The 13,846-nt window shown below is 39.7% G+C and overlaps 1 protein-coding gene across 6 annotated transcripts; it reads right to left on the bottom strand.

Annotated features, from left to right (window-relative positions):
* Nucleotides 1-2,533: 2,533 nt before the first annotated feature.
* On the bottom strand, nt 2,534-13,034 carry HNRNPA2B1 (heterogeneous nuclear ribonucleoprotein A2/B1). Of its 6 annotated transcripts, none has more exons than XR_001106695.2 (13): nt 12,797-13,034; nt 10,140-10,175; nt 9,931-10,041; nt 9,622-9,768; nt 9,108-9,318; nt 8,856-8,957; nt 8,703-8,783; nt 8,157-8,219; nt 6,183-6,302; nt 5,802-5,924; nt 5,091-5,173; nt 3,588-3,723; nt 2,534-3,053 (listed from the first exon to the last, which is right to left on the bottom strand). XR_001106695.2 is itself a non-coding variant. In XM_064380531.1 (12 exons), exons 1-11 carry the CDS (start codon nt 12,800-12,802, stop codon nt 5,112-5,114), a joined length of 1,062 nt encoding a protein of 353 aa, XP_064236601.1. In that variant the 5' UTR covers nt 12,803-13,034; the 3' UTR covers nt 2,534-3,723; nt 5,091-5,111. The 6 variants fall into 6 exon arrangements, 4 of the variants coding, with proteins under 4 accessions (XP_064236601.1, XP_012303206.1, XP_012303209.1 ...); XR_001106696.2 differs by having other exon boundaries at nt 3,651-3,723; XM_064380531.1 differs by having other exon boundaries at nt 2,534-3,723.
* Nucleotides 13,035-13,846: the final 812 nt, after the last annotated feature.

Below are 13,846 nucleotides of genomic sequence, written 5' to 3'. Positions count from 1 at the left end.
TACAGCGCAGAAAATCTGTTTTCAGTCACTGGTTACTGAGGCTGAAATGCAGTGGTCCCAATCACAGATCCAGCCTTGAACTCCTGGACTCAATCTGCCTGCCTCAGCCTCTCTAGCAGCTCAGATTATGAACCATGCCAAGTCTTAGGTTTAAACCGTAAGAAAACTTAAATATAGCACACACGAATTCAAGTAACTGCAAACAATATAAAGACGGTAGTGTCTGTACTGAACTTTTTGTCACTATATATAATGCAGCATACTATTTACCCAGCTTCCTACCTATATTAAGAGTAACCACACACACGTATGAGATATGCTTAAGTCATGTGCAAATACACATTTCATACAAGGAGGCTAGAGCATCCATATTTTGGTATGGTGGTGGTTCCTGAAACTGATGCCCCCCTCTCCCAGAACAAGGGACTTTAACTGATGCATTAGGAAGTCAGCTTCACAAGATCTAAATGACTACGGGTTGGTTTCATGATACAACCCCACCTTCACCTTAACATGCAGGATTCAAGGCATAAAAACTGGATATGCTTTTCTATCACTGACAGTCCAGTTTTAAACATGAAATTCCACATTAGGTTTCTAGCGCAAACCAACTAGACAACAAAGCCAATGCCCAAAAGCTGACAACTGCTGGCTAGGACTCTCCACTTACCTACCTAGTTGAGTAGTCTTGATTTTATGAATAAGATAAAGACGACCCAAGTGGGACACTTTTTTCCAATTAAAATTGTCACCTGAGCATCTTCACAAGCATTATCAGATTTTAGGACAATTGTACAGAAACTCCAAGCAAACAAGGCCATCTAGATTTCTTGAGGTCCCCTGGTCTCAAAGCAGGCTTAAGTTCGGCAGAGCTTCAGAACACAAAACATCAGCAGCATACAAGTTTGTGGTAATAATCTTAACTTCCCTAAATGCACTCAGGTAGCCAGAACATTCTTTCCCCATCTCAATCTTTGAACCATTAAATTTGTTCTCTGGTAAATCCACACACCTCACTGGTTATCCCTCAAACCCCCTCCAACACCCCAAAACCAGCCAGTGTTAGTTTCATTACTAAAATAATGGAAATGTCAAAATTGTGTGGTCAACCATCTCAGTACATTAGTTCCAAAGACAGCAAATTTAAGCAACATGCACACTCCAGGTGTCCTGAAATAGATGCTTTCTACCTTTTGCACTTTTAAACCAACAGTGATGAACTGAGACTTGTTGCCTTGTTAGCTCCCAATACCTAACAAGTATTAGGTCAAGCCGATTTAAACCAACTTACTTTGCACTGATCTACCAAATTAGACTACATGGAAAACCTTATACATACAGTAGTAGTTTCACAGTAGTGCATATAAACTTAGTAAGGGCACCTCCTTGAGTGTGGTAACCAGCATCTAAGACAGTTCCCAATGATCCCTACACCTGCTTGGTAATTATACCAGTGAATAGAACCCTCCCACCACATTCTGTAACCATAAAGGATGCAAGATGGCATGACTATGTTAGTGTTCATTTTACAGCTTTTCTTGCTTGAGTCACTCACCAAGGGAAGCTGACAGTATTAATTTTTCAGCCCTGTTAGTATGCCACTCTGGATATAAAAAATTCTCCAATCCTACTTTTCGGTGATTGCAACCTTGAGCTTTACCCTGATTCAGTTAACTTGCTCCCAATTGCTGACCCATAGATGAAGTCTGTTTCTCTAAACTGCTGTTAAGTATTAAGTTGTTACACAGCAACAATATAAAGGCTCAGGCAAAAGGCAGCCTTTCTTCATTTAGGGCACTGTCTCAAGGCTGCACAAGATCTTAAACTCCAAAGACACGGCTCAACACACAATACATACAAAAATGTAAGCCTATGTTGAACATCCAACATTACCCTGTTTCAGTAAACCCTCCTTAAATCAATTCATTTCAGCCTATTGTGCATTACCTAATTCTCCCCTATTTGTGTAATATCCCCTTGACCTTGCTGGATCAGAGTTGCTATTTTGAGGTTGTGCATATTAACTTGATGTATTTTCAATGTTCAACGTCTTTGTACATCACACATTTTTAAACCTTCAAAATTAACTTTCTTGGAGTTGATGTATTTGTACAAGTCTGTAATCGATCAATTCCACTACTATTTCAAATACAAACCTGCTTTTTATTTGTTAGCTGCTGTTAGTTTGACTTACCTGTTAAGATACCTCAAATTATCAAAACCAAAAGAAATTATCATGGAATCAATTAACTTGGCCCTTGTTATTTGTTTTGGTTTTCTTAATTCAGGTAAATGTCCAAATAAACACTGTTATTTAGAAAGCCTTAAAAAAAAAGGATACTCATTTACTCAGTGTAAAACACAATAAAACTAATTGACATTTGACAATCTATTACATATTTTAAGCCTCAGTGCTTTGCAAAGGCAGTTTGGAACGCTCAGGTTAATTTAAAATCCATGATTTTCAAACACCAAGTACTGTTAAACATACAAGATAAAGCCAGGAACTTTAGGAGTACTCAAACGCTGAATATACAGTGCATAATGAACAGCATTTTATTGGGGACAGCCGATAATGTCCACAATGCTCTTCTCATTTATCTGTAAATATTAAAAGAAAATATGCATAGCTTTGTGAAACTGCTTTAAAAAATTTAGGGGATGGTGATCTTTTAGACAACCAAATGCTTATAGAACAAGATTCACACATTTTATGTGTAAACATTACACCAAATATTTGGATACAAAAGTATTTATTTTATAAACTTTAAAATAGAATTTTAATCTGTCTACTCACAAAACCTAATTTAAAAACATGATACATTTATCTCTCTAGCCAAGTTGATGTTACTGTTTTACAAACACTCACTTTGTAACTGTTTTATATCAAGAACCTGAACTAAATGTTTATCAGAAAACATTTCCCTTTTAAAGAGTGCTTTTTAAATGAAGGCACCAACAAGAACTACTTTCAGATGGTACAGAATTTCTTATTTCTTGAAGACTCTGTGGTTGACCACTTCTTCATTAGTTACCTGCAGCAAGACACCTTCCTGCCAAAGGAAAAAAAAATTATCTGAAGAAGTTTATCATGTTTGTCCAAAAGAACCTAACAACTTCAGTAGTGGTCTTAGGATCAAATAAGACTCACTGGTGCATATAGTAGATAGAGTAAGCCCTGAATATCACATTCCTGTAAAGGCAATAAAGCCAGGCAATCAAATTGATATCTAAGGAATGAATCTTAACAGCCAAGCTACAACTTCCTCTTCAGGGTAAGACACTGAACTAGAATTACCACATTTAACCCACCTATTTAGTACTGGATACATACAGGCTTCATAACGTAGACAGACACTTCACTCAAGTATGAACTATTATCTGAAAATAGATTCAACCATTTTGACGCTACCTTTTTTCAGTCTCATCCTGATAAGCATGTACAGCTAGAACCATAAATAGAACAAATTACTTTAATAAAAACCCCTAGTTCACTCAAAATGTTTGATCCAAGAAATGTGAATACACAAGGGTGTAACGATGGGAAATCTCATATTTATTCAACTTGCAGCCTAACTTTTACCTACCATTTTACTACCAACACCACTGAAGGAACCAAGAAAAGCTTTATTAATGATCACTTGGCTTGCCTCAGCTGTTGAAATGAAGCACTTTACAGTCTTTGTGGCAGCAGAATATACTTGTCCATGGCTCATATCAATGCTAAAATTCCAGCAGGGAAAAAAATGATATGTTAAGCACCTGAATCTTCACATGGAGGGGGAGGGGGGGGAAAGGAGGAAAAAAAGGGAAAAACAACCAAAATAATTTAAGTAAATGACAGATTGGAAAACAGGGTTTATAAAAATTCTCTTGAGTTTATAAATTGTTAAACTCAATTTATAGCTATGTTAAACTATTTAAGAACCACTATACTGAAAGACCATTGAAGAATATTAGTTTATCTTTTAGGGAGGAAAATTAAGAAAGGAAAAGTAAATAAGATCTTACCTAAAGAAGTTTAACTGAAGCTTAGAACTATTTTGCTCTACACCCTCAGCTTTCGTTGGCATCCTTATAAACTACTGTAGTTAAAGTTTTGTAGAAACAGCACAGTTTTTTAAGACTGGCTGAACTTAGTAGCCGTCAAGTTCTCTTGTACTAGACCTGTGTCCCTGAAGAGTACCTCGCTGGGGTTATTTCCTTTCCTTGCATTGAAGAAGCAGCATCTAAAAGATCTAAAAAGGTGTTTCTCCTTGCAGAGATATCCCTTAAGTTATCTACATAATTTAATCCTGATGAATTGCAGACAACACACTTACATCTGACCAGCATTTATCTTACACAAATATAACAGCAGCTTTGCAACGAACCTTAATTATACTACCCACTCCTTAACTTATTTAAAATAAAAAGTCTATAATTACACAATTTCCTTTAGAATTATTTTATTAAATCATAAATGTACAACAGCTTCTTAACTCTACACACGCACTTAAATTTTTTTTAAAGGAAAAACGTTATGTCTTATTACACCATGATCCTGGCTAATAGCTTTTCAAAACTTTGAGAAAAATCTTAAAAAAGGTTTCACATGTCACCTGAAACTTACAAATTTAACATTATCAAAGAAGGAATGCTTCTACACTCTTACAAAGACCACTAGAAAGAAACAACAATTAAAAAGCTAAGAAACTGTCTCAAAGGCATTTTTTTTTTTTTTTTACAATCCTTCCTCCACAGTAAGGTAATGTTATTAAATAATCCAATCCATTCACAAAATGGCTCTCTGCATCTGCTCTGGTGTCTTCTGCCATATCACTGCATATTTATGCATGACTGAGATAAGAGTTTCCTTAACATTGTTATTTCGATAACCTGAAGCTGTTCTGTTACCTCTGGGCTCTCATCCTCTCCTATTTATACAGTGAAGCCTGTTTCAACAGAAGTAAAGAGTAAAAAAAAAATAGGTTATGAAATTATCCATCTAACCAGATTTTAAGGAAAGATAACATGATCCTAAAAAGCTTTTACTCCTGCAGCTAGGTCTCCCAAGATAATAATAATTGTAAAACTCAAAAGCTACTTACCCATGGCAAAGAGGAAGAAGCTCAATATCGGCTCCTCCCACCATAACCCCCACTTCCTCCACTTCCTCCTGGACCATAGTTTCCTAGAATTGTTGGAACAGAAAGAGAAAACAAACTTAGATTTCCCATGATCAGCCTACTACAGTTGATTCTATTTTATATCTATCATATCTAAAACAAGCAGATTCTAACTTCTGCAGCCAGTTAGCAGAATTACTTGGGAGATAAATTACTCAGGTTTTTATTTTGTGGCTGACACTATTCTTTTCAATAAAGGGTTGGTCCTCTCACTTCATTTGGACTGAGTAAGATTTTTTAAAGTACATCAAGCACAACACAGAAAATGTATAGTCCTGCTAAAAACCTCAAGAATAAACTAAGCAATGGTCATGGTTGAAGTATTTAACTTCAAAGACCCTCATACCAAATTTATACCACTTGCAATGCTGGTTGCATTTTTACTTGGCTGTTTATGAGACCCTACCAGAAATTCTTTCAACTACTGAACATCCCCACCTCCAGCACCCCTAATCCCAATCTGATGTTATAATTGCTTGCTAAAGTATTTTTGGAGACTTATGCATTAAGATCGCGTATGGAGCACCGCCCAAAATACAAACTACTTAGTATGGTATCTTCCCTTTAAATCACAAAAGGCTAATCCTTTAATCACAAAAGCCTGAACAATCTCAATTTTTAGTTATAAATTACCTCCACCATATGGTCCCCCCATGTTCCTGCTACCACCAAAGTTTCCACTCTTCATTGGACCGTAGTTAGAAGGTTGCTGGTTATAATTTCCAAAATCATTGTAATTTCCACTTCCATAATTTCCTATAAAAAAAATTGGAATACTAGCATAATGGACCTCAGAACAATACAAACATTAAACCAATGATACATACTGACTATTCAGACCAAAGCTCCCACAAAAACAAATAAAAGCAAACACCTATCTATAACTTTTAAGGGCCTCCAGTGACAAATATTGAAATAATAGATCAAGTGTTACAAAACCATTAATTCCACCCCCAATTCTCAAATAAAGGATCTTATAATAAATTCCCAAATAATTGCCTGTGAATTTATTACCTCCTCCATAGTTGTCATAACCACCTCCGTAGCCCCCACCCTGGTTGCCATATCCAGGTCCTCCACCACCATATCCTCCTCTTCCTCCTCCATAACCAGGGCTACCTCCAAAATTGCCACCTATTATAAAATAAGCCTTTAAGTAATCACTTAATATTTTTAATGACATTCTTAACTGTCTCATCACAGCCATTTACAGCTTTCCAAAAATACACGTTTGTATGTGAAATGTTCAGTGAGATCCCTCTAAAATAGCCTGAAGGGCTGAATACATACCCTTGGTAAACATTTGGTGGCTGGGGTGCCTACCCAGCCAAATGGATAACACCATGTCTACACTCTGAAAATACCTGTATTGCCGCAGTTTTCCCTTAAAACTAAGTATCCTAAGGTTACCTTTTCAAAGTATCTTGAAATACTCCATGTATATTTTGGCTAACGATCGCGAGGCTAGACTAGTAGTGTGGGCTTGGGGTAAAGTAAAAGAGCACCTCCTCTTACTGGCCCAAAAGATCAAAGTTTCTATTATGTTTACCTACTAATTACCAATCTTTCTTAAAACAATGTTCTCAGCTGGCTGTACCTGCCTGTAATCCCAGCAATTTGGGACACCGAGGCAGGCGGACTGATTCAGCCCACGAGTCCAGTCAAGAGCCCTTGGGGCCAGTCAGGGCAACATAGCAACACCCCCCCCAAACCAAAAAAAAAAAAACAAAATTAACCATACTGGTGGCACAACCTTGTAGTTCAGCTACGCAGGAGGCTGAGGTGAGAGGATGGCTTGAGGCCAGGAGGCCAAGGCTGCAGTGAGCCAAGATCACAACACTGCATTCCGTCTGAGGAACAAGGCCAGACACCATCTCAAAGGGAGAAAAGAAAAAAGACCCAACACTCCACTAAATATGTTCTTTACTGTATCCTAAATAGAAGTGGGGAAAGAAAAATTTACTTTCACGTAATGCAAAACTTAAAAACTTGGGGGCTGAGTCTCAAATTACTTGTAGTTAAGTACAAGAATTCAACTTTCTCTAAAATATTCATTATAAAAGGCAGGAACAGTGAGATACAGTACTAACTTAGTCATGCCTAATGAGTGGCAACACCAGAAATCAAGTTTATTACCAGTTCATAGTTATAGAAGTCCCTTATTACTAAATCTGTCAGTGTGTATCACCCTTTTCTGTACGCCAGTAAAACTGATCAATTTTAACATATTACTTCCCTTATGTTTAACAGTAGTTCACAATCTTATCTGCAGCCAGGAGCACACTAAATACTTTAGAAAATTTCCTCAGAAAACTATCCTGGGATGCTTGTCATCTATGTGTTAAGACATATTTTGTATTTTTCTCCTACATGTATTCTCCCCCTTATGTTTTGCTCTCAGTTAAATCCAGTATCCTGTACTTTTCTAGAGAAACATAGTACAAATATATATCTAAATCCTATTATTCCACTTGAAAAATGGCATCTTTTTTTATTTAAAATGGCACTCTAAAGGCCAGGCGCAGTGGCTAACGCCTGTAATCCCAGCCCTTTGAGAGGCCAAGGCGGGCAGATCACGAGGTCAAGAGATCAAGACCATCCTGGCCAACATGGTGAAACCCCATCTCTACTAAAAACACAAAAAATTAGCCAGGCATGGTGGTGCACACCTGTAGTCCCAGCTACTCGGCAGGCTGAGGCAGGAGAATTGCTTTAACTGGGAGGCGGAGGACTCAGTGAGCCAAGCACGCCACTGAACTCCAGCCTGGAGACTCCTTCTTAAAAAAAAAAGGGGAGGGCACTCTATTCCTTAGTAACTGCTAAGATAGCAAACTATTTATAAAGGAAAAGAAATAACTGGACCACTATCCCCCAAGCTGTTTATAAAGGGTAACAGAAAATATCTAAAAACTCAAAAGTATAAAATGAACTAAATGTACAACATGCTGAAGTATTAATCACATAAACCAAAACGTAAAGGAAACTGACCTCCGGGTCCTCCTCCATACCCATTGTAGCCATCTCCAAATCCACGTCCACTGCCATATCCATCTGTTAGGAGTCAAAAAACATTATATTTACAATAAGCTATTCAGCATTACTGAATTTCTAATACTCATTTTTTCCAGTTCTCTTAACTCCTAAGCACAGGAACCTCAGAAAAGCACACACTAGTGTTACCACTCTATTCACAAAACATGAAATCATATAATCTCATTATCATCTAACTTTTGGACTCTTAACTGAACAAGTCTCAATTTTAGAGATTCCATCCCACTCATAAGAACAACACTTGATGGGGCCAAAGCTTTTCTGAGGACATTTTACATTAATCCAGATAAATACAATTGTTATTAATATGACCCTATTACCTTCTTTTCTAGCCAAGTCACAGGGGCTTGCCAGGGTATAATCTATTTGAAGGGTCTTATGGAAAATTTGGATTTAAGTTGGATTTCCTGTTTCTAATGAAAACCTAATCATATTTAAAATAAAAGCAGAGTCATCCTTCAAACACTTGTAATTTGAACTTACCAGATCCTCCTCTAAAGTTACTTCCTGGTCCTGGTCCAAAATTTCCTCCGCCGCCACGAGAATCCCCAAAGCCAAAGTTGCCTACAATAAATGCCCCAGTTAAAGCAAGCACTTATATGAACAAAAAGCAAGAAAAAACAGAATTAAAATTACCTCCTCTTCCACTCCTAGAACTTTGAACTTCCTGCATTTCTTGCCTAGACAAAGCCTTTCTTACTTCTGCATTATGACCATTGATGGTATGGTATTTCTGCACTGGAATAAAAAATTGGCTCCTTTTAAATTACAGCAACATTGTAATATCAAGCAACTTTAAAAGTTTACCTTTTAATCAAGTTATAGATATTAACACACAAAACTGAAGACACGGTTAAGAACAGTACATTTGTGGCTATAGACACTTACACACGATTTTATCCACAGGATCATGGTCATCAAAAGTAACAAAGCCAAAGCCTCTTTTCTTTCCAGACTGCCTATCAGTAATTATTTCAATGGTATCAATTTTTCCATATTCCTCAAAGTAATCTCTAAGGTGATGTTCCTCAGTATCTTCCTTAATTCCACCAACAAACAGCTTCTTCACAGTTACATGAGCCCCTGGTTTTCCAGATTCCTAAAACAGTGGTGGAGTAAAAGTCAACCAGAGAAAACACAAACATGATACAAAGCACCTGACCTTTGTTCCACACTTGGCTTGTATCCATCTTACAATAAAATATCAGATATAAAACAATAGCTTTTGGGGACCTAGTCTTTTAAAAAAATAAGTTAGCTTAAGAAGAAAATGGTCCAGAAACCCAACACAGCTAACAAGAGGAAAACTCTTGAGTTAAAACTCAATTCAGAAATACTTTCTGATGTTCAGCAGGGCAGCATTCTTCATGTTAATTGCACAAGACAGTCATGGTTTGCTTACCTCTCTTGCTACAGCACGTTTTGGCTCAACGACTCTCCCATCAATTGAATGAGGTCTTGCAGCCATGGCAGCATCAACCTCAGCCATGGATGAGAAAGTTACAAAACCAAATCCTCTTGATCTTTTGCTTGCAGGATCCCTCATTACCTTTCAAACCAAAGGGGAAACTTTAGCATTTAATCTCATTATTGTAGTAAACATTCACTGTAATATATTTTTACTATGGTGATGTAAAATTATTTCCTCCATGACTCACTTAACGTACAGCTAAACCACTAGTATTTAGTCACAATTCAGTAATTTACGTACCACACAATCTGTAAGCTTTCCCCATTGTTCGTAGTAGTTCCTCAAACTTTCTTCTGTGGTTTCAAAGCTTAAGCCACCAATAAAGAGCTTACGGAACTGTTCCTTTTCTCTCTGCAAAGGAAAACACCATTTCAATTTTTATTTACATTTTTCTCTTTGTATGCAGGAAATTAAATTCTTAAATATGAGGTGACCTGCTGGCAGAGTACCTTTTTCCTCTCCAAAGGAACAGTTTCTAAAGTTTTCTGGGGGGAAAAAAAAAACTTACATCAAATTTAAACCATATGTTAAACTGCATATTAGTTGTGTTACACCAAAAAATTGCCTCAGCTGATCTACACAAGTTTCAAAGTCATTAATGCTTGATCTAAATTTACTCAACATTAAATTATCTTAAAATTATTAATTTAAAAAAACTTTCTAAGGAGAAATGAACAAATGTAGACCGTGGTTATCAAAAGATTAGTAAAGATTCTTTACCCAAAACTTTCAACCCTATAACCTAAAAACGCAGATTTCTATTTTTAAACATCAGAAAATAACTCTTGGATCCTTGCTTATAAACCAAATTCACGATTCAGTATCTGAAAAGTACCATTTATTTTCCCTTAACTGCCCCCTCTGGTGGTGATTCTAAGTATCTCAGCCAAAAAAAAAAAACTAAGACAAATACTAGGTTTCTCCATATGACTGTTACAAAACATTTAAGCAGTCAAGATATGCATTAGAAATAACCTTAAAAATTAATCAATACATTCACCTGGCATAAACTCTAAGCATTTTTTTAAAGATACTGAAAGGTGACGCTTACTGAACTTGATTGGCCATGTAGGAAGACACGGCACAAAACGATTTTCCAAGTCAAAAGGAAAAACCTCAGAGATGAAATATTTTAATACCTGCAAACCAACAAATATGCTATACTACACAGCATTGTATTTTGGGCAGTTAAGGAAGAACGTTAAGTAAACCTATTTTAAAAGGCAACTACTAAAAACCTCATACGAGAATAAGTCATATATATCCAAGACCAATTGCTACGAATGCATAATGCAAACTTAAGAATCGCGTATCATTTTGAGTCAAGAATTTTTTGTTCCTAGCAAGCGGCATTTATTGCTGCTCTCATCCCAGTTCTACAGAGCTCTCCCGCCATCCACATGTTCCCAACTGCTAAGAAAAGAAAAAAAAAAAATGGTGATAAAAGCCAGTTCAGATCTTTTTCTTGTAGTGTTGTCTTCAGGACTGGTAAAAATTAAAAAAAAAAAAAAAAAAAAAAAAAAAAAACTAACTGAAAGCATCAAACTAGTTCCTATAAGACACATAGTAGTCTTTCGAAATGGTTACTTGCCAAGATACATATTTTGATTTTTTCAGCTAGCTTTTATTGTCGTCAGTACATATGTATCTCTCAAACTCAAATTAAGGATAATGTACATTTGTAACAAGTCTTACAAATCACTAACAAAAAGCAAAAACTCATTACTTACCTCACAATTTTTCCAAACTTACCCGACGTCCACTATCGGTTATTAACAATGTTATTTTATAAACGTGCTTAGGGTCAAAGAAAATAACCAGGTAGACCCCCTTCGCTTGAGACCTTATGCTTATCAATGTAATGTTCAACCAAGATTGCAAACATAAATGAGAAAAGCAAGTAACAAAGTTCAAATACAGAATGGCCCAGGCCCAATACAATTTTGCACATCAATACACACGCATTACAGGAAAGAGCCTCTGAAGCCATGTTTTAACCGAAGTACGACTAAGGACAAAACAGTTTTCACTTTCCTCGTAATCTTTAATCTTCTATAAAGGTCCGTGGATTGGCCCGTGAAGATTAAACTTCTCAGTAAAAATATTTACAAAATGACTAAGCTCTACAACTTAAGTGGAATCCTTAAGGGCGGTAAAGGATTCTGACGTTAATATCCCTCCCCCGCCCCGAAAACCACCATTCTCCCTGCCACTCGTGGCCGAGGGCTTCCAATTTCTGTCTACTTCGCTGGGATTCATCTTCCTTATTAGTAACCGAAGACCCAGACAAAACCATCAAAGAAAAAAAAAAGAGCAGGAAAAATATAAAATGGCTTCTTTCTCCTATGGCTGGTGTTGAACCCGGCCCGATGCTCTCTCTGAGTGGTGATACCTCCTCTGAAATCGGGCCTGCGAACCCGGCACCACCCCCGCCACCCGCCCCGCTCTTCCGTGTGGCTTCCGAACGCAATGGCGCCATTTCATCGAGGGGAAGGCTGAGCGCCTTTAATGAGGTGCGCAGGACTCTAAAGATCCAAGCTCACAAAACACTCCAAATCCACCTCGAAACGATATGGAAACAACCCAAGAAGAAAGAGAAATAATTAACCACCTCTAAGCCTTGATAGAGAAATAACACTAGGAAAATTAAGTGGGTTAAAAGAAAAACGCCAAAATGAAGGCGAGCCATGAAAATGGCGGCCGCCAAATCCGGTTCCCGGGAGAGAGGGGGAGGGGAAGCTCCGCAGCCTCGCTCACGAGGACCCGCTGCCCGCCGAAACGCTAGCCGCGGAAACGCCGGAGCCCCTAAAGCAGCGTGCTTTAAAAAGGGACTAAGAATTCCCGCCTCCGCGCCCCACTTTCACTCCAGCGGGGCTGCGTCCGCCATGTGAAAGTTTCCCATCCCCCACCCCCAGTGAAGGGAAATGGCGCCGGGAGGCTGAGGGTGGGGAAGATGTTGGTACGCTCAGGCCTCTGTCCAGACGCTGTTCGAAAACCTAGAGTCCCACTGCTACTGAAGCGGTCCAATTTCCTGCCGCTCTCCCACGGAGGCGCCAACGGCCTCGCCATGCCCTTTCCAATAACTCATTGATTTCAAACCCGTTACCTCCATCGCGGACTCAGTCGCTTCAGCCCGATTTCCCGCAGCCGAGCGAGATGAGAGAGATCTCCGCGGACGAACACGAACCGGACTCGTCCTGGCGCTGTAGTGAGAACTGCCGCTGCTCGAGAAACAACACCGCTTAGGGGCACCTCCGCACGAGACCTGGCGCTGCTGCTACTGCCGCTAGAGCCGCTGCCGCCGCTTTTCTAGAACCTTCCCCCCCGACTAACGCGTCTTCCTCTACGTCAGGCCGTTGCGTAAACGCCCTAACCGCCGCCAATGGCGGGAAGGCTCTGTGCCCCGCCTTACGCCAAATGCGTACTCCTCCCCACCTCGCGGCTAGCTACAGTGCCCGACGTTACTTCCGTAAATGCGCTCAGTGAATTGCGGAAGGCTTGATGCCTGCGTGCTATTACCTCTCAGAATAGGGTCCCGCCCCCCCGCCTTGGCGCAGGGCAGGTGAGAAACGGTCGCGCAGTTTGAAATTAACGCCGACGGGAGGAGCTTAAACCGCAGCCCGGAGGTCCAGCCCCCTCAACCCGGGAGGTGGTCTCTGCAGCTACGCCTTTAATACCCTCCTCCCTTCTCCCGCCATAAAAATCAGTAGCTTTCCCTTTTCGTTTTCCGTGCCCCGACTCAGCCCCTTCCGGAAACACCCGAATCAACTTATAGTCAAATTACTATTCACGCAGCACTGACCTAACCCTGGCCCGCGCCTATGGGGCTGACCCCTGCGGTACAGGAGGAGTCTCTGCCAAAAGTGGTCCCAAAGGGAGCACTAGTTTTTAGGTTCCCAACTCCCCCTCCCCCAGCGTCTGGAGGATTCCACACCCCAGGGGCGAGGAAGTAGGCGGAGTCCGGTTTTGGCGCCAGCCGCAGAGGTTGCGAGGCAGAAAAGCCACCGCCGAGAGACTCCGGTCACTGTCCTCGCCCCTCCTTCCCTCTCCCTCCCCTCGGGGGACCACCAGGAGCCACGCTGCAAACGGTAAATGCCGCGGTCGTTGCAGCCGCCCTCCCCCACTTGGGCCCCAGTTCCCAGCGGGCGCGGCGCGA

This window comes from Aotus nancymaae, unplaced genomic scaffold (genome assembly GCF_030222135.1).
Source record: "Aotus nancymaae isolate 86718 unplaced genomic scaffold, 86718_ANA_hifiasm-v0.15.2.pri h1tg000025l, whole genome shotgun sequence".
NCBI lineage: Eukaryota > Metazoa > Chordata > Mammalia > Primates > Aotidae > Aotus > Aotus nancymaae.
This window is presented reverse-complemented; position numbering and strand designations above follow the sequence as displayed.

Excerpts from the sequence above, each read along its gene's own strand:
- HNRNPA2B1 (XM_064380531.1), bottom strand. Across the intron at positions 8,958-9,107 it reads TCCTGTGGATAAAATCGTGT|TGCAGAAATACCATACCATC; the intron begins GTAAGTGTCTAT and ends TTTTTATTCCAG. Across the intron at positions 6,303-8,156 it reads GTATGGAGGAGGACCCGGAG|GTGGCAATTTTGGAGGTAGC; the intron begins GTCAGTTTCCTT and ends ATTTTATAATAG.